This window comes from Muntiacus reevesi, chromosome 13 (assembly GCF_963930625.1).
Source record: "Muntiacus reevesi chromosome 13, mMunRee1.1, whole genome shotgun sequence".
NCBI lineage: Eukaryota > Metazoa > Chordata > Mammalia > Artiodactyla > Cervidae > Muntiacus > Muntiacus reevesi.
This window is the reverse complement of record NC_089261.1, coordinates 67,486,684-67,513,363: the sequence shown is the minus strand read 5'-3', so window position 1 is coordinate 67,513,363 and position 26,680 is coordinate 67,486,684. Positions and strand designations below refer to the sequence as shown.

Below are 26,680 nucleotides of genomic sequence, written 5' to 3'. Positions count from 1 at the left end.
CTTTCCTCAATAGCTGACAAGATTAACACAATCTGGGGTTGCCAGTCCTATGGTCACCTTTTCAAAACAAGCATATTACCTTTCAGATCACCACCACGTTTTTCATATATAACACCTGGCATTCAATTGAAAAGAACCAATCATATAAAAAGAAAAAATAATGTGACCTAAAATCACAAGAAACAGAAGTCAACAGTAACAGAGCTATAGGAAATGTAGACAAACTTTTCAGAAATAGACATCAAATAATTATGACTGCTATCCTCAAGGAAAGGGTAAAAAACAAGACTGAAAATTTTGGAAGGAAAATATAAATCACAACAAAAAATCAAATGAAATTTCAGAATTTAGAAATTCAAATAATTACTTTATCCTGTTAGACACAGATGAAAAAGGAATTCATGAGCCAAAAGACAAGCCTGAAGAAAATATATAGGAAATTAGTATACAAAAGAATGAAAAAGTATAGAAAGAACACAGTAGATAAATGGGATACAGTAACATGGTCCAACAATTCATAACTGAAGTACCATATAGAAAAATAGAGAAAATGGGACAAAAGCAGTATAAGAAAACAGAATAACTTAAAGCTTTCTAAAACAAGTGAAAAACATTGATCCAGATTAGAAGTGGTGAAAATTCCAATTAAGACAAAAACTGAGAAAATTACACCTAAATCTACCATAGTAATACTTCTGAAAATCACAGGAGAAACAGAAAATATTAAAAGCAGCCAGAGGAGTTTATAATAAAGGAGTAATGGAGGCGGTCGCAAGATGGCCAAAGAATAGGACGGAAAGACCACTGTCTTTCATACAAATTCATCAAAAGATCATTTGAATGCTGAGCAAATTCCACAAAACAACTTCTGAACGCTGGTGGAGGACACTAGGCACTCAGAAAGGCAGCCCATTCTCTTTGAAAGGAGGTAGGACAAAATATAAAGGATAAAAAGAGAGACAAAAGAGTTAGGGACGGAGACCCGACCTGGAGAGGGAGTCGTTAAGGAGGAGAAGTTTCCAAACAGTAGGAAACCCTCTCACAGGCGGGTCTGTGGGGAGTTTTGGAATCTCAGAGGGCAACATAACCCAGAGGGGGAAAAAAAAAACCCCACACAGAATAGGTGCCTAACCGCAACTGCCAACGGAGAAGCAGCCCAGACGCTCGCATCCACCACTAGCGAGTGGGGGGGCTGGACAGGGAGGCCGGGGCAGCATCATCAGTCCTTAGGGTAAGGACCAGACCTGAATGCCCTGAGGACAATCTGAGGAAGGTAATGTGAGAAAGCAACCCAAACTGTGGGATCTCTAGAGAGGAAAAGTAAGAAAGAGAGAGAACTTTCCCACGGAAGGCTCTAACACGCAGCCTGGCCCGCTCACATAACAAAGGACTGAGAATACCAAAGCAAAGAGCCAGCTGCATACAGCCCTCCCCACCCCCGCTGCCGCTCCCCGCTAGGGCAGAGAGACAGGCATGCTAGAGCCACAGCCAGAAGGCGGGGGGCTGCTCCAATCTCGGCCCCAGAGAAGGCACCCTCCACCAGCCCGCGAGCAGGCCCCCAGCTGCTCACCACATCTACCTGGGATCCTACACGGCTGACACCTGCCAGGAGGTCGCAGCCTGAGATCACTCCCCAGAGGAGATGCACAGCTGAGATGGCGCTCCTGGGGCACAGCAGGGAACCCAAGAGGCTGAGACCAGGGAGGTGATAGGATGCACAGCCCACCTAGGACAGCGCACTAGCCAAGCACCTGGTCGCCTGACCTGCTCAGACCTGAAGGGCACAAAATGGATGCCCAACCGAGTCTGTGCCCTTGTGGACTTCCCGAGAACCTGAGTGGCTTGGCCCTGGGAAGTGCACGAAAGGCAGGGCCTGCTTTGGATAGTGCGCTGCAGAACACCCTGGAGCCTGAGCAGTGTAGACCCGGAAAGCACACGCCTCTGTGAGCGGGGGCCATACCCTGCGGGCACCCCCCACACAGGCCAGCAATATTTGTCTGCAGTGTTCCTCCCTCCCCACAACAGGACCGAGCAAGTCAGCCTCAGTAAGTGACCACATCTGCCCCCTTGTGTCAGGGTAGAAATGAGAAGAGACTTGCAAACAGAGAAAGGCAAAATGAACAAATAAGAGAGAACTGCTCTGGAAGTGACAGGTGCAATATACTAAACTCCTGTAGTTAACACTGACTAAGCACTGGAGGGAACCTATAGACCTTGAGAACAAGTACAAGCTGGAACCAGGAGCTATCTAAAACTGAACTGACCCTACACTGTCCACAACAGCTCCAGAGAAATTCCTAGATATATTTTTACTATTATCACTTTTTAATTTTTTTAAAAAATTAGCTCTTTACTACTCCTTTAATTTTCATATAACCTTGCAAAAAAGGCTCTATTTTTAAAGCAAATTTCGTATTTTTTTTTTTTCATTTTTGTGATTTTGTTTTGTATCTTTAATATTGTATTTTTGAGAGTCTAACACCTCTACTCTAGATTTTTAATCTTTGCTTTTGAGTATTTGTTACCAATTTTGTACCTTTAAGAATCTAATCTTCAGTATCCATTTCCACTCAGGGGTGTGACTACTGGCTTGATTGCTCTCTCCCCTTTTGACTCTCCCTTTTCTCCCCCAGGTCACCTCTATCTCCTCCCTCTCCCTTCTCTTCTCTTCTCTACGTAACTCTGTGAATCTCTGAGTGTTCTGGGCTGTGGAGAACACTTAGGGAACTGATTTCTGGCTAGATGGGTCTCATCCCTTTTGACTCCCCCTCTTCTCCTCCTGGTCACCTCTATCTCCCTCCTCCCTCTTCTCTATGTAACTCTGTGAATCTCTGGGTGTTCCAGACTGTGGAGAGCACATAGGGAATTGATTACTGGTTAGCTAGCTCTCTCCCCTTTTGATTCCCCCTCTTCTCCTCCTGGTCACCTCTATCTCCCTCTTCCCTCTTCTCTTCTCCATGTAACTGTGTGTACCTCTCCGGGTGGCCTTCACTGTGGAGAAACTTTTCATCACTAACCTAGATGTTTTATCATCTGTGCTGTATGGATGGAGAAGTCTTGAGGTTACTCTAAGAATAAGACTGAAAGCCAGAGGAAGGAGGCTTAACTCCAAAACTTGAGAACATCAGAGAACTCCTGATTCCAGGGAACACTAATCGACAGCTCATCCAAAAGCCTCCATACCTACACTGAAACCAAACTCCATCTAAGAGCCAACAAGTTCCAGAGCAAGACATACCAAGCTAATTCTCCAGCAAAGCAGGAACACAGCCATAAGCACTAAAAGACAGGCTGCCCAAAGCCATACCAAACCCACTGACACCCCAAAACTCACTACTGGACACTTCACTGCACTCCAGAGAGAAGAGATCCAGCTCCACCCACCAGAACACAGATGCAAGCTCCCCTAACCAGAAAACCTTGACAAGTCACTCGTCCAAACCCGCCCACAGGGAGGAACCTCCACAATACAGAGGAACCAAAAACTTCCAACCTACAGAAAGGGAACCCTAAACACAGCAATCTAAACAAAATGAAAAGGCAGAGAAATATTCAGCAGGTAAGGAACACAATAAATGCCCACCAAACCAAACAAGAGGAGGAGATAGGGAGTCTACTGGAAAAAGAATTCAGAATAATGATAGTAAAATGATCCAAAATCTTGAAAACAAAATGAAGTTACAGATAAATAGATGAGAGACAAGGCTTGAGAAGACACAAGAAATGTTTAACAAGAACCTAGAAGAAATAAAGAAGAGTCAATCAATAATGAATAATGCAATAATTGAGATCAAAAGCACTCTGGAGGGAACCAACAGTAGAATAACTGAGGCAGAAGATAGGATAAGTGAGGTGAAAGACAGAATGGTGGAAATAAATGAAGCAGAGAGGAAAAAAGAAAAAAGATTAAAAAGAAATGAGGACAACCTCAGAGATCTCTGGGACAATGTTAAACCCATCAACATTTGAATTGTAGGAGTCCCAGAAGAAGAAGACAAAAATAAAGGGCATGAGAAAATACTCGAGGAGATAATAGCAGAAAACTTCCCTAAAATGGGAAGGAAATAATCACTCAAATCCAAGAAACCCAGAGAGTCCAAATAGTATGAACCCAAGGCGAAACACCCTAAGACACATATTAATCAAACTAACAAAGATCAAACACAAAGAGCAAATATTAAAAGCAGCAAGGGAAAAGCAACATATAACACACAAGGGGATTCCCATAAGGATAACAGCTGATCTATCAATAGAAACTCTTCAGGCCAGAAGGGAATGGCAGGACAAAGTAACGAAAGAGAAAAACCTACAACCCAGATTAACGTACCCGGCAAGGATCTCATTCAGATATGAAGGAGAATTCAAAAGCTTTACAGACAAGCAAAAGCTGAGAGAATTCAGCACCACCAAACTAGCTCTTCAACAAATGCTAAAGGATCTTCTCTAGACAGGAAACACAGAAAGGGTGTATAAACGCGAACCCAAAACAACAAACAAATGGCAACGGAACCATACTTATCAATAACTACCTTAAATGTAAATGTGTTGAAGGCCCCAACCAAAAGACAAAGACTGGCTGAATGGATACAAAAATAAGACCCCTATATATGCTGTCTACAAGAGACCCACCTCAAAACAAGGGACACATACAGACTGTAAATGAAGGGCTGGAAAAAAATAACTCACGCAACAGAGACCAAAAGAAAGCAGGAGTAGCAATACTCGTATCAGATAAAAATAAACTTTAAAATAAAGGCAGTGAAGAGAGACAAAGAAGGCCACTACATAATGATCAAAGGATCAATCCAGGAAGAAGATATAACAATTATAAATATATATGCACCCAACATAGGAGCACCGCAATATATATGACAAATGCTAACAAATACGAAAGGGGAAATTAACAGTAACACAATAATAGTGAGAGACTTTAATACCCCACTCACAACTATGGATAGATCAATCAAACAGAAAATTAGCAAGGAAGCACAAACTTTAAATAGCATAATGGACCAGTCAGACCTAATTGATATCTACAGGACATTTCACCCTAAAACAATGAATTTCACCTTTTTCTCAAGTCCACACAGAACATTCTCTAGGACTGATCACATCCTGGGTCATAAATCTAGCCTTAGTAAACTCAAAAATACTGTAAAGATTTCAAGCATCTTTTCTGACCACAATGTGGTAAGATTAGATGTCAACTACAGGGAAAAAAACTATTGAAAATACGAACACATGGAGGCTAAATAACATGCTTCTGAGTAACCAACTAATCATGGAAGAAATCAAAAAGGAATTCAACATATGCATAGAAACAAATGAAAACATGACAACCCAAAACCTATTGGATTCAGTGAAAGCAGTACTAAGGAGAAGGTTCATAGCATTACAAGTTTACCTCAAGAAACAAGAGAAAAGTCAATTAAATAACTTAACTTCACACCTAAAGCAACTAGGAAAAGATGAATGAAGAACCCCACGGTTAGTAGAAGGAAAGAAATCACAAAAATTAGGGCAGAAATAAATGAAAAAGAAACAAAGGAGGCTACAGCAAAAATCAACAAAACTAAAAGCTGGTTCTTTGTGAAGATAAAGTAGCAAACCATTAGCCAGACTTATCAAGAAAAAAAGGGAGACTCAAATTAACAAAACTACAGATGAAAATGGAGAAATCACAAGACAACACAGACATACAAAGGACCATAAGAGACTACTATCAGTAACTATATGCCAATAAAATGGATGACTTGGGAGAAACAGACAAATTCTTAGAAAAGTATAAATCAAAAATTGAACCAGGAAGAAGATAAAAATCTTAACAGACCCATCACAAGCATGGAAATAGAAACTGTAATCAAAAATCTTCCAACAAACAAAAGCCCAGGACCAGATGGCTTCACTGGTGAATTCTACCAAAAGTTTAGAGAAGAGCTAACACCTATCCTATTCAAACTCTTCCAGAAAATTGCAGAGGAAGGTAAACTCCCAAAGTCATTCTCTAAGGCTACCATCACACTAATGCCAAAACCAGACAAAGACACCACAAAAAAAGAAAACTACAGGTCAATATCATTGATGAACACAGATGCAAAAATCCTCACCATAATGCTAGCAAACAGAGGCCAACAACATATTAAAAAGATCACACATCATGACCAAGTGGGCTTTATCCCAGGGATTCAAGGATTATTCAACATTCACAAGTCAATCAATGTAATGCTGTTAAGCTGCCTCAGTCGTGTCCGACTCTGTGCGACCCCAGAGATGGCAGCCCACCAAGCTCCCCCATCCCTGGGATTCTCCAGGCAAGAACACTGGAGTGGGTTGCCATTTCCTTCTCCAAGTCAATGTAATACACATTAAAAAATTGAAGGATAAAAACCATATGATTATTTCAATAGATGCAGAGAAAGCCTTTGACAAAATTCAACACCCATTTATGATAAAAAAAAAAAAACTCTCCAGAAAGCAGGCATAGAAAGAACATACCTCAACATAATAAAAGCCATATATGTTTATTACACAGCAAACATTATCCACAATGGTGAAAAATTGAAAGCATTTCCCCTGAAGTCAGGAACAAGACAAGTAGTCACCACTACAATTCAACACAGTTTTGGAAGTTTTAGCCACAGCAATCAGAGAAGAAAAAGAAATAAAAGGAATCCAGATTGGAAAAGAAGAAGTAAAACTCTCACTGTTTGCAGATGACATGATCCTCTACATAGAAAACCCTAGAGACACCACCAAAAAATTACTAGAGCTAATCAATGAATATGGGAAAGTTGAAGGATATAAAATCAATACACAGAAATCCATTGCATTCCTATACACTAACAACGAGAAAACTGAGAGAGAAATTAAGGAAACCATCCCATTCACCATTGTGACAAAAAGAAGAAAATAATTAGGACTACATCTACCTAAAGAAACAAAAAATGTATATATAGAAAACTATAAAACACTGATGAAAGAAATCAAAGATGATATAAATAAAGAAATATACCATGTTCGTGGATCAGAAGAATCAATATAGTGAAAATGAGTATACTACCCAAAGTAATCTATAGATTCAATGCAATCTCTATGAAGCTACCAACAGCACTTTTCACAGAACTAGAACAAATAATTTCATAATTTGAATGGAAATACAAAAAACCTTAAATAGCCAAAGCAATCTTTAGAGAGAAGAGTGGAACTGGAGGAATCAACCTTCCTGATTTCTGACTATACTACAAAGCTACAGTCATCAAGGCAGTATGGTACTGGCACAAAGACAGAAATATAGACCAATGGAACAAAATAGAAAGCCCAGAGATAAATCCACACACCTATGGACACCTTATCTTTGACAAAGGAGGCAAAAATATACAATGGAGAAAAGACAATCTCTTTATCAAGTGATGCTGGGAAAACTGGTTAACTACGTGTAAAAGAATGAAACTGGAACACTTTCTAACACCATACATAAAAATAAACTCAAATGGATTAAAAATCTAAATGTAAGACCAGAAACTATAAAACTCCTAGTGGAAAATACAGGCATAACACACTCTGACATAAATCACAGCAAGATCCTCTATGACCCACCTCCTAGAGTAATGGAAATAAAAGCAAAAATAAACAAATGGGACCTAAGTGAACTTAAAAGCTTTTGCACAACTAAGGAAACTATAAGCAAGGTGAAAAGGCAGCCTTCAGAGCAGGAGAAAATAATAACAAGTGAAGCAACTGACAAAGAATTAATCTCAAAAATATACAAGCAACTCTTGCAGCTCAATACCAGAAAAATAAATGACCTAATCAAAAAATGGACCAAAGAACTGAACAGACATTTCTCCAAAGACAACATACAGATGGCTAGCAAATACATGAAAAGATGCTCAACATATGAGGTACTATCTCACAACAGAATGGCTGCTATCCAAAAGTCTACAAGCAATAAATGCTGGAGAGGGTGTGGAGAAAAGGGAACCCTCTCACACTGTTGGTGGGAATGCAAACTAGTACAGCCGCTATGGAGAACAGTGTGGAGATTCCTTAAAAAACTGAAAACAGAACTGCCATATGACCCAGCAATCCCACTGCTGGGCATACACACTGAGGAAACCAGATCTGAATGAGACACGTGCACCCCAATGTTCACTGCAACACTGTTTACAATAGCCAGGGCATGGAAGCAGCCTAGATGTCCATTGGCAGATGAATGGATAAGAAAACTGTGGTACATATACACAATGGAATATTACTCAGCTATTAAAAAGAACACATTCGAATCAGTTTTCATGAGGTAGATGAAACTGGAGGCTATTTATTATACAGAGTGAAGTAAGTCCGAAAGAAAAACACCAATACAGTATATTATTGCATATATATGGAATTTAGAAAGATGGTAATGATGATCCTGTATGCGAGACAGCAAAAGAGACACAGATGTAAAGAACAGACTTCTGGACTCTGTGGGAGAAGGCAAGGGCGGGATGATGCGAGAGAACAGCACTGAAACATGTATATTACCACATGTGAAATGGAGGACCAGTCAATGCATGAGACAGGGCTCTCAAAGCCGGTGCTCTGGGACAACCCAGGGGGATGGGAGGGGATGGGGAGGAAGGTGGGAGGAGGGGTTGGGGACACAGGGACAGATGTATAACCATTGCTGATTCATGGCAATGTATGGCAAAAACCACCACAATATTGTAAAGTAATTAGCCTCCAATTAAAATAAATAAATTAATAAAAAAAGGAGTAATAAGCAAATTTCAGCTGACTTCTCAACAGAAACAACAGAAGCCTGAAGACTGAATGGAATTAATAACCTCAAGGAATTAATGGAAAGTAACAGCTGGTATAGTAAAAATACCCTTTCAAAAGGCAGATGCATTAAAGACATAGTCAGGCAAACAAACGGACATAACCTGTTACTGGCATATTCATACCAAAGAAAACACAAATGAATATTCTTTGAGCAGAATAAAGAAGGGGTCATTAATCATAGTTGATGCTTGGCAACATCAGAAAATAAAGAGGAAAGGAAATGATATATAAACAGTAAAAATCTATGTTAACTAAAAACTACTATAATTAGGTATTTGGGGGTTAAAACAGTCCTAAGACATACGGAAATATCAAGACACTACAAAAAATTGGAAGAGAACATTTAATAAGTTAGAGTGTATTAAGGCCCTTGCATTGTCTGAAATGGAATAAAAGCACTAATTACTATTACATTTCAGTAACTTAAGAATACATGTCGGGGGCTCCCCTGGTAGTTCAATGGTTAAGACTCTGAACTTCTACCACAGGGACAGCCAGTTCAATCCCAGGTCAGGGAACGAAGATCCTGCATGCTAGGCAGTGCAACCCCCCAAAAAGCATACATACTGGAGGCTGCAAGGTTAAAACTAGTGTAATAAAGACTCTAGGACTAACATAGCTAAAAGAGGAAGACAGAAAAAAGCAACTAAACAATCCATTAAAGGAAAGCAAGAAAGGAGAAAGGGGGTGAGTACACAAGGACTCAGAATAAGGAATCGAAGGCAAAGGGCAAGACAAGAAACTTAATTCTTAACATTCGTGCAAGTATATTAAATGCAAGCTGATCACTTAAAACACAGACTTTCAACAAAACCAAGTATCAGCAACACAAACAACACGAACTCTACATTGGGGTCACCTTAAAACTAAAATGCAGGGAAAGTAAAAGCTCAAAAATGGAATAAAATACATGTGTGAAACCCTCATCAAAAGAAAGCCTGGTAACCTATGTTAATATCAAAAGTATTCTTTAAGGCAGGAAAGAATGATAGGAGCCAAGATTGCCAAGAGAAATATCAATAACCTCAGATATACAGATGATACCACTCCCACGTCACAAAATGAAGAACTAAAGAGCCTCCTGATGAGGGTGAAAGAGGAGAGTGAAAAAGCTGGCTTAAAAGTCAAGTCTACAAGCAATAAATGCTGGAGAGGGTGTGGAGAAAAGGGAACCCTCTTACACTGTTGGTGGGAATGCAAACTAGTACAGTCACTATGGAGGACAGTGTGGAGATTTCTTAAAAAACTTGAAATAGAACTGCCATATGACCCAGCAATACCACTTCTGGGCATACACACTGAGGAAACCAGATCTGAAAGAGACACATGCACCCCAATGTTCATTGCAGCACTGTTTGTAATAGCCAGGACATGGAAGCAACCTAGATGCCCATCAGCAGATGAATGGATAAGGAAGCTGTGGTACATATACACCATGGAATATTACTCAGCCATTAAAAAGAATTCATTTGAATCAGTTCTAATGAGATGGATGAAACTGGAGCCCATTATACAGAGTGAAGTAAGCCAGAAAGATAAAGAACATTACAGTATACTAACACATATATATGGAATTTAGATAGATGGTAGCGATAACCCTATATGCAAAACAGAAAAAGAGACACAGAAGTACAGAACAGACTTTTGAACTCTGGGGGAGAACGTGAGGGTGGGATGTTTTGAAAGAACAGCATGTATATTATCTATGGTAAAACAGACCACCAGCCCAGGTGGGATGCATGAGTCAGGTGCTCGGGCCTGGTGCACTGGGAGGACCCTGAGGAGTCGGGTGGGGAGGGAGGTGGGAGGGGGGATCGGGATGGGGAATACGTGTAACTCTATGGCTGATTCATGTCAATATATGACAAAACCCACTGAAATGTTATGAAGCGACTGGCCTCCAACTAATAAAATAATATTTAAAAAAAAAAAAAAATCTAAAAAAAAAAAGTCAACTTCAAAAAACTAAAATCATGGCATCCAGTCCCATCATTCCATGGCAAATAGATGGGGGAAAAGTAGAAATAGCAGCAGAATTTATTTTCTTAACTTCAAAATCACTGCAGATGGCGACTGCACCCACAAAATTAAAAGACACTTGCCCCTTGGAAGAAAAGCTATGACAAACCTAAACAGTGTATTAAAAAGCAGAGACATCACTTTTCATTCATATAGTTAAAGCTATGGTTTTTCCAGTAGTCATGTACAGATGTGAGAGTTAGACCGTCGAGAAGGCTGAAATTGATGCTTCTTTACTGTGGTGCCAGGGAAGACTCCTGAGAGTCCTTTGGACTGCAAGGAGATTAAACCAGTCCATCCTAAAGGAAATCAACCCTGACTACTCATTAGAAGGATTGATGCTGAAGGTGAAGCTCCAATACCTGATGAGAAGAGCCACTCATTGGAAAATACCCTGATGCTGGGAAAGATAAGAGCCGGAGGAGAAGGGGGCAAAAGAGGATGAGACGATTGGATGGCATCACCAACTCAATGGACCTGAGTTTGAGCAAACTCCAGGAGATAGAGAAGGGACAGGGAAGTCTGGTGTGCTGCAGTCTACAGGGTTGTGGAGTCAGACACAATTTAGCCACTGAACAAAACAACAACAATGCATAATAGAGATAGAATGACAGTATAATAATAAAATGTACGCTTCACCAGAAAAACATAGCAATTCTAGATTTCTATGCACCTAGTAATACACAACCTAAAGTTATATAAAGCAAAAACTGACAGAACCAAAAGGAGGAAAAGCCAAATTTGTAGTCACAATGGGTAATTTTCACAACCCTCTCACAGTAATAGAATAAGCACCCAAAACACATGAAAGATAAAGGATTTTACATATGATTAGTAAACCTAGTCTAATTTATGAGTTGAATCGTATGCCCAAAAACGGTATGTTGAAGTTCTAATCCCTAGCACCTCGTAATGTGACCTCAACTGGAAACAGGTTAATTACAAATGTGATTAGTTAAGATGAGGTCACCCTGGAGTAGTATGTGCTCAGTTGGGCACCAGTGTCCAACTCTTGGTGACCCCATGACTATAGTCTGCCAGGCTCCTCTGTCCATGGAATTCTCCAGGCAAGAATACTGGAGTGCACTGCCATTTTCCCCCTCCAGGGGACTTTCCAAGCCAGGGGTCAAACCTGCATATCCCCTGTGTCTCCTGCACTGCAGGCAGACCCTTTGCCTGCTGAGCCATCGGGGAAGCCCACAGTAGGGACTCAACCTAGAGTGCTGGACACCCTGACAGAAACAGAGAGACACAGAGAAGACGCCTCATGAAGACACAGAAAGATGCAGGGAGAAGACACCCCCACTCAGCAGAGGCAGAGGCTGCAGTCATGCCTAGAAGCCAACGAACCAAAGGGCTGCTGGCAAATACTTGACGCTAACTGGTGCAAGGAGACGCTCCCCTACCAACTGTAGAGGGAACCAACACCTTGATTTTTTATTTCTAGACTCCAAAACTATGGACAAATAAATTTCTGTTGCTCAAGTCAAACAGAATGCTATACTTTGCCACAGCAACCCTAGCAAACTAAATACATTGCAATTAACAACTGGAAATACATTCTTTTTAATCAGGCATGAATTATTTAGTCTAATTAATCATTAAAAAACAAAAGACAAAGTACGGAAATGATCCATAATATACTTTTTGATCATAGCAAAATAAAAAGCAAAAACATAACTATAGAAATCTTCGTATGTTTAAAATTTATACTCGTGAAATACTTCAAAATGAAGTATTTTCAAATAAATAAAGATAAAAATCAACAACATCAAGACACATGTGACACAGCTATAACCACACTTAAGAGGGTAATTTGTAGCCTTGAAATGTACACAGTATAGTAAAAGAAAGGCTGAAAACTCTAAGATAACTTCTTAAATGATATTCCACATATCCAAAAATATACATATAATGCAAACCAAACTCTTCCATAGAACATTAAAAGAGAAAAAATTTAGTAAATGTTTTTATGAGGAAAAGTATAGGCCAACCCCATTAATGAACACAGATATAAAAATCCTAAAGAAAATATAAAAATGAAATTTAGCAATACATTAAAAAGGATAATGTATATCATGATCCAACTGGGTTTATTTCAGAAATGCAAGACTGGTGTCACATTCAAATATCAATCAATGCAGTTAACATTAAAAGAATAATAGATAAAATTATATAATTATCCATAAAGATGCAGAAAAACTTCATCACCCATTTGTGATAAAACCTCTGAGCAAACTATGAATAGAAGGGCCATGATAAAGAGCTTCTATAAGAACCACAGTAAACATCATAGCTTAACTGAGAAATACTGAAAGGATTTAAGAATGCCTTCTATGATTATTTGTATTCAAGGCTGGATAAGTGGTTCTAGCCAGTGCAATAAAGCAAGAGAAAAAAAGAAAAGTGAAAGGACAGAAAAAGAAGGAAAAAATCCCACTTTTTGGTGGTGATATGACTGTTTAAGTAGGAAATTTTTAAATAATATAGTCAAACCATTATACTCAAATAAATAGTATTATTCAATACATAATATGTAAATTGTATTTATACAAACAGAAACAATTAGAAATAGAATAAAAGACAGCATTTACAATGGCAGTGAAAAACTATTAAGACTCAGGAATAAATCTAATAAAAGCTGTAGGAGATATTTACACAAACATTTATAAACTATTGAGTGTTTACAGAAATTAAAGAAAGTCTAAATAAATGTATAGATCTATAAGTTTCAGGGATCAGAAAGTCCAATCATTTCATCACAAATGGAGCTACAAATTCCAACCAAATCCCTAGTAGGATATTTTTTGGTGAAAATTTACAATTGATTCTAAAATTTATATGGAACTATAAAGGCTAAGATGAGTCAAGGTAATTGTGAAGAAACGAAAAAAGTATGGGAAGATAATTCTCTACTAAATATCAAGATTTTCATAATTAAGATGCTGTAATAAAATCGATCAATGGAAGAAAATACAGAATCTAGAGTAAGACTTATACCAATATATATGTAAACGTATACATACATATACATACAATCCATACTTCACAATCTCACTAAATTTGAAAGATAAAAGTTTCTAAAAGATAATACAGGAGAATATTTTATCACCTTGAGGTAAGCAAAGATTTCTTAAGCAGGGCACAAACTACTAACTTTTAAAGACTGATAAAGTAAACCACACTAAAATTAAGAACTTCTGTCCTTTTCAAAGTATATCATGTAGAGAGTAGAAAGGTAAGCCACTAGTGGAAGAAGGTATTTGTAAAGTATATATCCAACAAAGGGCTTGTACCTTAAAAAAAAAACCAATATCAGAAAGAGACAAAAGATTTAAAAGGAGACATTTAATCAAAGGGATTATCTTAATGCCCTATAATCTTATTAAAAGATGCTCACTATCCATTACTCAACAGTGATACAGAAGTTATAATCCCAATGAGACAACAATATATATCTAGCCAGAATATTTAATATCAAGAGACTAATAATAATATTCAAAGTAGTGGCAGGGATATGGAACAACTGAAACCCATGTACTACTAGTAAAGTATAAATTGATATAATCACTTTGGAAAACTGTTTGGCCTTATCTGCTCAACTTTTAAAGGCTCCCCAGGTGGCACTAGTGGTAGGGAACCTGCCTGCCAAGGCAAGAGACCTAAGAGACTCAGGTTCAATCCCTGGGTGCAGAAGATCCCCTGGAGGAGGGCATGGCAACCTACTCCAGCATTCTCGCCTGAAGAATTCCATGGAGAGAGGAGCCTGGCAGGCTACAGTCTATAGCGTCACACAGAATAGGATATGACTGAAGTGACTTAGCACATATGCACTCAAGTTTTAAAAACAGTACCTACCACTTCTATGCCTGTGTATTCAACAGAAACACATTCAAATGTACACCGGAAAAACCCACAAGAATATTCACAGCATCGTTATTCAAACAGCTCAAATATGAAGCACTCAAATTTCTAACAGAAATAGCAAACTGTATGATTTTGATGGAATCCTTACACAGATGACAGTACATATAACAATGCAGGCCAATTTCATAAACATAATGTCAAAATAAGCCAGACAAAAATATACAAAATTCTGTACAAATTTCTAAAACAGAAGTAATCACAAGATTAATTTCCTTTGGGAACAGAGATATCTGAGTAGGAGTACCGAGGACCATTCTAAGGTATTGATATTTGGTCTTCCCCTAGTGATTACAGCTCCCTTGGTGGCACTACTGATAAAAAACCTGCTGGCCAGCAGGAGACTTAAGAGACACAAGTTGAGCCCCTGGAGGAGAAAATGGCCACACACTTCAGTACTCTTGCCTGGAAAATCCCATGGACAGAGAAGCCTGGGAGGCTACAGCCCATGGCGCTGCAGTCAGACACGACTGAAACCGCTGAGCACACAGCAGTGGTTACACTGAGGTGCTCCCTCTGTGGTAATTCTCAAAGCTTTCAGTCAAGAACTGGGCATACTTTTCAGTTTGCATGCAAAGTGGTAAGTTAAAAAAAGAATTAGAGGAAGTTTACAGTACACTTATCAAATTGTCAGGCAATACAATTGAACAGACTGATGTTTTCTAATGACTGCACTTTGATACTCTTCTTAACTGGAAGTTATAAGTACATTTATAGTAGAAATCATTAACAGTGGTACGTAAGACTGTATTTGCTAAAGGCAATGCAGAAAGATATACATTTAGCCAAATAAATGATTCTCTTAAAATATGAATTATTGTAAATAAATTTTATAACTCACATGTCATTTGTGGCAAGGAAAGGCCCACATATAACTAATGACCTTTAACCAAATATTCCAAACTTAAGGGCAAGAAAATCCAAGTTGTTATTAATATTTTGCTGATGTAGAGATTCTAACAACCTAGGGAAACTAGAGTTTTTATTTTTTTTTGACTCTCCAGAGGCAAATACACTCTTAGAGGTAATGCACTATCAGGTCTTGGATAGAATATATCACTCTATGACAGAGCATGACTTGCTCGAGTACAGATACTATATCTGAAATTAACTAATAAGATCAGGTGCTACATTTAATCCTCACCAAAAAGCTTGGAAGCAACTGACATTGAGTAATTTTAAAGTGGTTAAAAGCACAAATGATCACTTGAATAAATTCATCACAGTAAAATCATCTTTCCAAAACAGCTTCCATACCCATTCACTAGTCCATTCATTTTACAGCATCAGCAATTACTGTCTACTAAATATTAAGTAGGAAGCAGAAATAAAGGCATAATAGTGCAGCTTCTACAGATTTTCACTATTCTAAACCCTCCAAAATAAGTAAGCTTTAGAGGAGAGAAAAAAATCAATACTGAAATTCCTTTTAAAGCCACACTGAAAAATATATTTAGGGGATACCATGTGGCAAAATTTTGAGTTGCTCCTGATATCTAAGAATGCACATATGCAAAATTTACTGTGGCCTATAACACTAGAGGAAAATTTACAAACCATGGGTTTTTTAAATATTAAATATCATACATTAAGTTTATAAATTAAAAATCAGTAGCTACTATTAAAACTAGTGTATTAGAAAAAGAATAACCAAAGATACTAAGAAACTGTAGGATGGAAGATTAAGGATGACTAAATGGAAGATTAAGGATGACTAAATGAATGTATAAAGTAAATGAAATCACTGATCACATCTGTCAGCTAATAATATAACTGGAATAAATACTGGTCATATATGTTTTAATATACATCATTAATTTCCTAGATTCTCCGGTACAAAAACTAATTTCCAAATTGCTAAGTAATTAGGTTGTTTTATAAAATCTTGGTTTTGATTGTAACTAATTGACAAATGCATGGAAAGAAAAAATAATTACTTGTTATCATGAAAATGAAATAGGTTAACTCATTTTCTTAATCTAGTTGTTTTTGCTGTGAAGCAGACAAACAAGTCTTGAATTATATGAAAGAAGGAGCATTAAACTGAGAAAAGGGTTAATACTGACAAAAGCAGCTCTTGATTTAAACTATCTGAATTCTATCTCAGCATGCATAAGAAAAACTCAAGTGTTGTTTTTTGGTTCTTTACAGAGTTTTTATCATACTTTAAACAAAACCACAGATATGGGGGAAGTGACCTCCTTAGCAGTCACCAGGTAAAACCCTGGCGTTTCAGAGATGGCGGCGCCGTGGCCCACAGAGGTGGCCCATCTCACGGCCACATTCTGTTGGCAGCTGAGACTACAGTTTCTTTTACTTGATTACTCTTTATTAAGCTTCTCTGACAGCAGCAACTTCATAAAAATTATGGTTCGTTAAAACAAGTGTTAGTAAGATAAAAATTATGAGCAATACCAAACGATGATCTTCTGGAAAAAAAAAACTGTAAGTTTCAAGAGGAATAAAACACATTTTCACAAACAGGGGGCCCTCTCAGAGGTCCAAAGACACATAGTTGAGTTAATGGAATTTTCACCTCACCACTTGGTCATATGAAAACAAATTAATGTATAAAATGTTGGTGCTCATCCCCACTTAACTAGGTGAATTTTAAAGCAAATTCAGAAAATTACTTTTTTTCTTTAAAATATAAGCTTAAAATAGTATAAAAGTTAGATCCATAATTAAAACTGAAAAGGAAAGATTAACTTTCTAAAAGTGTTAATTTTTCTAATTATTTACAAAAATAGTATAAAAGTTAGATCCATAATTAAAATTGAAAAGAAAAGATTAACTTTCTAAAAGTGTTAATTTTTCTAATTATTTACAATTTAAAATTTCACTATAACCATTATATTATATTTAGCTTAAGTGTCTCCTAAAATTTCTTAAATATAAGAAACTAGAGAAGTTTCTCTTTGTTTCAAAGCAATTTATTGGCAAATTTTTAAACTTAAAATTTTATTTTTTAATTTCTGCCCATCAATCTGGAAATATGATAGCAATAATGATAATAATATAATGATAATAGCAATATAGCAACAATAGCAATATAATGATAATAGCAATAATGATAGCAAATAATGATAAGAAAACAGCACCAATTATTTTTCAGATGAAAACTTCTCAGAATAGTATTTCTTCATCTTACTGTGTCTTCTATTTAACAACTTTCAACCAAGTTACAAGTGACAACAGAAATAAAAACCTAATCCCCTAATCTTTTAATGATATTAAAGGGATAGCAAACATAATGGTCACGTGCTTAGAATATATATATTTAATATTTTAGCACTCAATGACCAGAAAAAAAAAAAAGATTCTGATGATGTATGTCATTACAAACTCAAATATGAGAAGCAACATGCAGGTCAACCAAAAAATGCTGAAGAAAGTACAGAATATGTAAAAAAGATGAACATTCACACATAAACCGGCCCACACAAATCAAAACGGATTCATCTAAGAAAAACATTACTTGCACAGAGAAAAATCAAGCATAGTCAACACAGTTGTACTAAAAAAGAAAGAAAATATCCACAAAGTTTCAAAAAATAGAACCGATGAAATTGCGATTAACTAAAGTCCACCTATTTTCTATTTCTAATTCTAAATATCTGACTGAAATCACCAAAGCACATCTCTGTGTTCCCAAAGTAACTATGCGAAGAGCTCACACCTCTGCCTTCTTCAGCAGATGTGACTCCTTAAGAGCCAAAACAATGCTTTATTTACCTTTAGGTCCAGACTGCTTGGTAAAGTACAATTCACACAAGAGAGGCATTCAAAAAAGATTTGTTCTTTAATTAAATCTCATCAGTCATAACCATAGTGCAAAATTTCAGACGAAATTAAACCAATGTCACAAACAAGCTGGTTTGTGACAGGTTCTTCACTCCTGTTTTTAAAGAGTGGTCATTCAAGTAAAAAAACTACCATTTGCATCAGGAATGAACAAACACAGAAATGAGAAATGTCTTGCCTACAGTTATTTGTTAAATTATTTAACAGAATCAATTATCGTCACACACTGAGGCTACCTCCCTCCTTCCAGTAAGTATTCTCCAGGACTTTTCTACTTACAAAACTAGGACTTTGCTTTATCACCTTGATTTCTGTTTCCTAAATAGAGAAGACTCCTCCTAAAGAAAGCCATGGCAATACTGGAAGGCCCAGATTCAAGACAGAGGCAAAGAAAGTTTTAGGAAAAGCAGGATTATTCACACTGATAGTCTGATCAATTATTAAACAGATAAAAATTATGAGATAGAAAAGGTTTACGTAAAAAGATGTGATACGGAATGACCCGAGATGTTTCCATACACCAAATATTTAGTATAGAACCTATCTCCTATCCCCCAAGTCTGTATTCGACTCATTAAACCTACTGATGGTGGTGTGGTGGTCTAGTTGCTAAGTCATGTACAATTCTTTGCAACCCCATGGGCTGTAGCCTGCCAGGCTCTTCTGTTCCTGGGATTTTCCAGGCAAAAATACTGGAGTGGGTTGCCATTTCCTTCCCCAGGGGATCTTCCCAACCTAGGGACGGAACCCACATCTCCTGCATTGCAGGCAGACTCCTCACTGCTGAGCCACCAGGGAAGCCCTTAAACCTACTGAGTATCCCATTTATTACAGCTTCCTAACACTGAATAACCAAGTGATAGGTAATTTCTTATCTTGTTGGTTGGGTACTGAGTTTTCAGGGAGGTTGCTCTATGACATTTAGAAGATGAAGACAGTCTCTATCTTTGAAGTAAATAATAATAATAATAAGGGTTCAATTTTGGCAAGAACCCCAGCTTCCAGCTTTTCTTAAATCATTTTGCTTAAAATAAAGCTTACTATAAATGGAAACAAAAAACCCAATATATTTTAAAAATTCATTTTACATTACTATGCAACAAGAATATTTTGAACTCTAGTAAGAGCACTAAATGGTCGCCAGAAGTACTCTGATTTTGGTACTTATATAAGATGTCTGCTCTCCCTTGAAAAAACTTCTATGTCCCTCAACACCAATAATCATCATTTAACTAAATTAAATCTCTTTTTTCTCTTTTATTTTCAGACTTGAAAAACAGGCATAGCGAAACTAAAACAAATGTGGATAGTGAAAGCACATTCTTAAAGAGCTCTGAGACAAAAAGTAAAATGACTGTTTATATAGCAAAGAACAGCCAAAGATCACTAAGGTAAGATTTAATAGCATCAAAATAGCATCAAAACTGAAAGAGAAGAGTGTCAAAGCAAACAAAATGCTACACCTAAAGAAAACATCTAAAATATTAACAGCAGTTAAATTCACTATCTAGGAAATTAGATTCAAATTCTTCAAGAAAATAGAACCAAAATATGATTTCATACTTAATGAACATTTGAGGGGGCTTCCCTGATAGTTCAGCTGGTAAAGAATCTGTCTGCAATGCAGGAGACCTGGGTTCAATCCCTGGGTTGGAAAGATCCCCTGTAGAAGGGAAAGGCTACCCACTATAGTAGTCTGGCCTAGAGAATTGCATGGAGTGTATAGTCCATGGAGTCACAGAGTCTGACATGACTGAGCAACTTTCACTCACATTTGAGGAATTCCAGGAACCAGTAGCAACCTCTCAAGATCTCAGAACAATCCAATGCTTGAAACATGCAGAACATCAATAACACAGCACCTCTTCCCCTCTAAAAACACACCACTATCACCAACTGATCTCAACCCTGAGTCCCCAGTGAAACTCTGCAACCTTTATTTAAAGGAAACCACACATAAAAAGGCACAGTTCATTACAGCCCAAAGGATCCAATGCTAACAGAAGGAACAAGCACTCCAGAGCACTGCCAACAGTATTCAATCTACCCCTAGCCTGCCCTGTGGCAATATGTCGCTTTCCGGCTGCCTACGTTAGACACCTCTGAAGGTCTGATATTTGTTTTCTTATTAAAGATTTCTAGACTTCTGATTTCTGATTCTTCCACTTCCTTGATTTCTCTTTTCCTGCTTAGCTGCCTCTTAACTCAGCCTTCACTTGTATTTCTAGTCAATCACAGTTTGTGTGCTACTATCTATAGACAAGGGCTCTGACCTTGTGCATGAAATTCAAATTTTGGCTTGTATTTGGATCTTGGCTTTTGTCTCTGATGATGAACTGAAACTGAAAAAAAAAATAAAATGAAACTGCTCAACTTTTTATAAGCAGTTTTGATATACATTGATAAAATCTGTAATAGAAGACTAAAACAAACTGTCTGTGCCCTCTAACAACTTCATTCCTTGAAACTAACTGTATCCCTGATGAACATAATCAAGTTGGAAATACTATAAATGAACAGGGGTTGTCTTTGGGAACTACAGGTGAATAGGCATTAACTATGGCCCTAGGACTCAAGTGAAAAACATCTTAATAATGGAATTTAAAAGTAAATGGATAAACTATGTCTAAATAGAAAATCTGACAAACTAAAAAAATGTTTTAAGAATCTTGCAAGTTTAAATTTGTAAAGGAAATGAACGCATATAGAAATAAAATATGTTTCAAGCACAAGTATCTTGCTAAGCAACTGAATGCCAAACATTCCACCTTGAAAGAATAATTTGATCCATTTTCTCTAAGAACACTGTTAGTCATTTGTTATCCACCTAATATTATCTTTAACTCAGACTGTCTTTATTAAAAGAAAAACTGAAGGATTCTATTGAGTTGGCCAAAAAGTTCGTTTCAGTTCTTCTCTATCATCATACAGGCTTCCCAGGTAGCACTAGTCGTAAAAGAACCCGCCTGCCAATGCAGGAAATATAAGAGACACAGATTCAACCCCTGGGTTGAGAAGATCCCCTGGAGGAGGACATGGCAACCCACTCTAGTACTCTTGCCTGGAGAATCCCATGGACAGAGGAGCCTTGCGCGCTACAGTCCATGGGGTTGCAAAGAGTCAGACATGACTGAAGTGACTTTAGCATGCATATATGTATCATCATACAGAAAAACTCAAACTTTCTGACCAACCCAATATTTTGTACATTAACAGAAATCACATCTAAGACTTTATTAACTTAGATGATTGTAAAATTTCCAAATTCTAAACTAATAATTGAGAACACTGCTGAAAAGTTTCTTGTAGGGAACCTCCCTTCAGCTCTAAAATTCTGACTCCACCTCCAAATCACAATCTCCTAAAAATATTCATAATAGCATGGGAGTGGCCATGATAAATAAGCAAGTCTATAATGAGGTACAAAAATTACTCTCCCTTTGACAATGATTTTCCTTTTTGATTTCCTTTCCTTAACAAATTTGAGAATATCAACTTTAAATAGATGCAATCTTCAGTAATATGATACTGCAACTATATAACAAATAAATTTTAAGCTATGACTAACAATTATAATCAAGAACAATTATAATCCTTAGTAGGAGACCTTTCCATTCTATTGTAACTTTCAATAAGCCAGTATTTTCTAATAAATATTATTTTAAACACAAAGTAATAACAACTGAAATCTACAGCTGCATTAAAAAATGAAACAAACTAGTACAAGAGGAGGACACTAACTCAGAACAGTAAAAAACAGCAGAAGGAAAATACCAGAGTGAGGTTACATCTCTTTCTTCACAATGCCAAATATTTAGTTAGCATATGGCCCAAAGTGTGTTTTAATTATCACTCAAATGCTTCAGAGAAACTTTTTTAAAAGCATGAAAATAAAGAGAATGGTAATAAACATCTCTTAATGATGTCTTGTTTTTCATGAGTAATAATGACAGATTTCCAGATTGGTGAGCATAAGGTGTGTCTACATATGACCCATCTGAAATGCTTCTGAGTTTAAGCCTAAGCCTGCCCTCGAAAAAAGATTATCGTGTAGACTTCACCAAGGATGCAGAAACACTCTTATAAACTGGTTTAAGTAATAAATAATGCAACTTATATAGAAATTATTTCACATGAGGATTAATCACTACAAAAACAGTAAATTGATAAAACAAGATAATGAACTCTCAGTAAATCAAAACCAAATGTCCTTCCCCCTCTTACTAAGTAATAAATAAAAAGCTAAATACAGGAAGATCAAACAGAAGTATCAACAAAATTTAGCATAAGTTCACAAAACTGAGGTAAAATTTATGTTAAATACTCACCACTGAGTTCAAACAAAAGAAATTTATAAATACTCTATAATAATACTTTCTAATTTCATATTCTACTATATTGTTTAAAGTACTTATAAACTTACCCAAATGAAGTAATGTAAACTGGGCTGCCAGTTCCTTTGCATCTTCTAATGTAGTACAGAGTTTGTCTGGCATGAAATAACTCTGGGATCCATTTGCAATAGCAGGAATAACGATTTTATATACCAAGAGTACTTTCCCATCTTGACTTGTTGTTGAATATAAATAATATTCTGGTGGTGCCCAATTATTTTTGTTGCAGTAATAATCCAAATGCATTACTGCAGAATTGAAATGATTGGATTTTAAAGAATACATACTAATTGGAGTAAGCTTTGTTCCAGGAAAAAAAGGGTAAGTGCATCTTTCAATTTCAGGGGGGCTTGGGCTATGCTGGCCATTAAGACGAGCTGGAAGAGTTGGCGGTTTGCCTAGAATTTTGGGGTGACTCTCTTCTTTGTTAGCAAACACAATCAGGTTTTCAGAATTGGGGCTAATCTGACCATTAAGATGCTGTCTCCAAGTGTTTTCTTTATTCACAGGTTTTGCCAGTGTTACCTCAATACTTGCTCCATCAATACATTTTCCATTCATTACTGACATGGCAGCCACTGCATCTTCTCGGTTGAAAAAGTGAACAAAAGCATAATCTCTAAGTTTCTTTACTCGCTCAACTGTACCAGGTTTGAATTTATTGAATTCTGCTTTAATTGTTTCCTCAGTAGTTGAGATCATTAAATTTCGTACATAGAGAACTTTAACTCTCTGCATGGTTTCCTCATCAACCTCTTTCTCTGGGTCAGCCCAATCTACCTGAATGGTATGGCCCCACAGTTGGAAGGTTCCTGTAAAAAAATAAATTAATTTGAAGACAATTAAAATAAATCAAAGTCAAAAATAAGTAAAACTGTTTCTCCAAAGAAGAAACTCAAATACATATAATATATTTGGTAAAGTATTAGTTTCCTATTCACACAAGTTTTTACTAAGGTGAACCCAGACAGGATTTAACAATGAAATTAATTTTGAGAGTCAAAAGAACAAATACACTTCAAAACAGATCTTTAATTATAAGGATTAGGTACTGTCCTTTTTATTTTTACCAAACAACTAACAGCTAAACAACACTGTATACATTCAGTAAATCAGTAAACTGTTATAAAAAATGACTCATTTTATAGAACCATATTCTTTTAGAATAATTTGTTTTACTTTCTTAATTTCTATTCCTCTTCAAGGGCACTACATATTTTCATAAATTGATATATGAGGTACTGCTATTTTTTAAAATGTATAGTAAGGTTAACAGAGAAAAATAACCTTTGAAAAAGGATTTACCTGGAATTAGTTTTCTCCTAGCCATAGCAGCAGCTCTGTGAGATTCATATTCCACAAATGCAAAACCACGATTTTTGGTCTTATCAGTTGCACTTGGGTAGACAATGACATCTACAACTCCTTCTGTAACTTTCTTCATTTCATCCAAGATGTCTTCTTTCTTCTTTTCTTTCGGAATAGCTCCAATAAATAATCTGCAATTATCCAAGCTTACACACACGCCAATAAATTTCCCTGGTCGAATTTCATAATTATTAAGAATTCTAATGGCTAACTGGGCTTCTTCTTTTGTAGTATACATCACAAAAGCATAACCTCGATTTTCACCACTAAATTCCATCATAAGTCGAAATTCATATATTTTCCCAGCTCTTTCAAATACAGGAACTAACTCATCTTCATACATATCACGAGGTATTTTTCCTACAAAAACTTCACAGCCTCGAGGTGGGGGTGGACCTTCCCAACCTGAAAAACAAAAATAAATAGACAAATTCTAATAAGGTATTTATGTTTCCTATTCAATAATTCATTCAACAGATTTACTGTGAGCCTTCTATAAGCCATGCACTATTATACATATGAGGGATACAACAATGAACAAACTAGAAGCCTCCTTCCCTCGTGAAGCTTATATTCAAAAGAAAAAGAAGACAATGAATAGCGAGTGCTATGAAGAAAAATAAAGCCACAGAAAGGTTGTTATTTTTGGTAATCAGGTACATCTTTTCTAAGCACATGAGGCTTAAGCAGAGACCTGACTGAAAGAAGGACTCAGCCTTGAGAATATATCAGAAAAAAGAAAAAGCAAGTGCTTTTTATATGAGTCATACTAGAACAACACACAGCAAGCAGGTCTGTACAGCAAACATATACTTGGGGGAGGAGTAAATGACAGGCAAAGCAGCCATCACTGCAGTGAGAGGCCACAGCTCTCGTTTAGGTCTCACAGAAAGTTAACTGGAGGGTTTTGAGCAAGGAAACTGTACTGGCTACTGGTAGAAAGGCAAAACATGGTATCTAATAATCTGCTTGCATCTAGTATAAACATCACTCCTTTACTTGTTCCTCTTTCTGATTCCTCCCCAAATGCCCTCCCCTTTCAAAGCTAGAGTCCACTTTCCCCACTGACCTAATCCTGACTTGTTTCTTAACTGCTACTTAAACCAACAGTAGAATGTTTAGGGGAAGACACGCATAACAAATGTAATCTACCTCTTTTCCTTCACAACACTAAAAATGACTGCTGAGGTCTTAAAGCGGTTTCAAGGAAAGAGTTATTTGTTTGGGATACTTGTGGAGATATATATCTAATGTAAATGACAGCATTAAACATGCAATTTTTTGAACATAAAGAAATCCACACCTGGAGGTGGGCCACCAAACTTCCTTTGCCCATTTTCTTGAACCATGTTGTATCCAGTCTTTTCCATCAAAGCAAGTAATGCTGCTTCATTCTGAGTACCAGTCCGCACTTTGTTGCATCCATTTGTTCCATCTACAGTTTCTTCATTCATGGCTGCAGTTCCTAGAGCAAAATTTAAGAGAAGTGTTTATGACATGGAGCTCCAGGAGGAACCTATGAAGCATTTCACTGAGTGCAAAAACCAAGAATAGTTGTTGTGGCTGCTCTATTCAGAGATCACTGAAGCCTTGGCCCCCCAAGAATAGTTGTGGCTGCTCTATTCAGAGATCACTGAAGTCTTGGCCCCCCAAGAATAGTTGTGCTGCTCTATTCAGAGATCGCTGAAGCCTTGGCCCCCCAAGAATAGTTGGGGCTGCTCTATTCAGAGATCACTGAAGCCTTGGCCCAAAGTTCTTCCCTACAGGAGAATTGAAAACCTTTTAATGTCTCTAATCAGTTAAGCAGCACCTTTATAAGGCATAAGCTACAAAGAAAGGGATGCAAAAGTGAAAAAGACAAAGGAACAACAAAAGCAAAGTGGGAAAACAGGAGTAAGTGAAAGGGAGTTAGAGGAGAAAACAGCCAGCGGAAGTAGTGACAAAGCATTCAGAAATGCTGAAATGATATAGCTAATATTAGGTGACCTGAGAAAGTCCTTCTGAGTTCTAAAATATCTGATTTTTCTTCTGAGTGATGAGAAATACAGCTGCAAACATCCATTATCATATACACCACACGCACAGTCTTTTTACAGTTCCTCCCAAGCTACCCAGTTGCATCAATGATACATTTCTGAAGACAACATGGTGGGGAAGTAGCCCATGCACCCACACAGCTAAATGTAGCAGTCCAGGGCTCTTTATTAAGCTACCAGTCATTATCAAACTGCCTACTGAGTTTGCCTAGCAAACACTAAGAATGAGATTTTTAACTGGCATCTTGAATTCAACAGATTTAAAACTGAATGTCATTTTATCCTCCAAACCTGTTCCTTCCTATTTCACCT

At 37.2% G+C, this 26,680-nt stretch overlaps 1 protein-coding gene across 1 annotated transcript in view; it reads right to left on the bottom strand.

Moving 5' to 3' along the window:
- RBM46 (RNA binding motif protein 46) overlaps positions 1–25,786 on the bottom strand; it is a 39,093-nt gene extending 13,307 nt beyond the window's left edge. The window contains exons 1-3 of the mRNA XM_065904814.1: positions 25,636–25,786; positions 24,270–24,737; positions 22,994–23,776 (exon numbers count right to left, since the gene is read on the bottom strand). Of these exons, the coding sequence (XP_065760886.1) occupies positions 22,994–23,776; positions 24,270–24,737; positions 25,636–25,786 (1,402 nt within the window). The remainder of the gene's footprint in view (positions 1–22,993; positions 23,777–24,269; positions 24,738–25,635) is intronic.
- Positions 25,787–26,680: the final 894 nt, after the last annotated feature.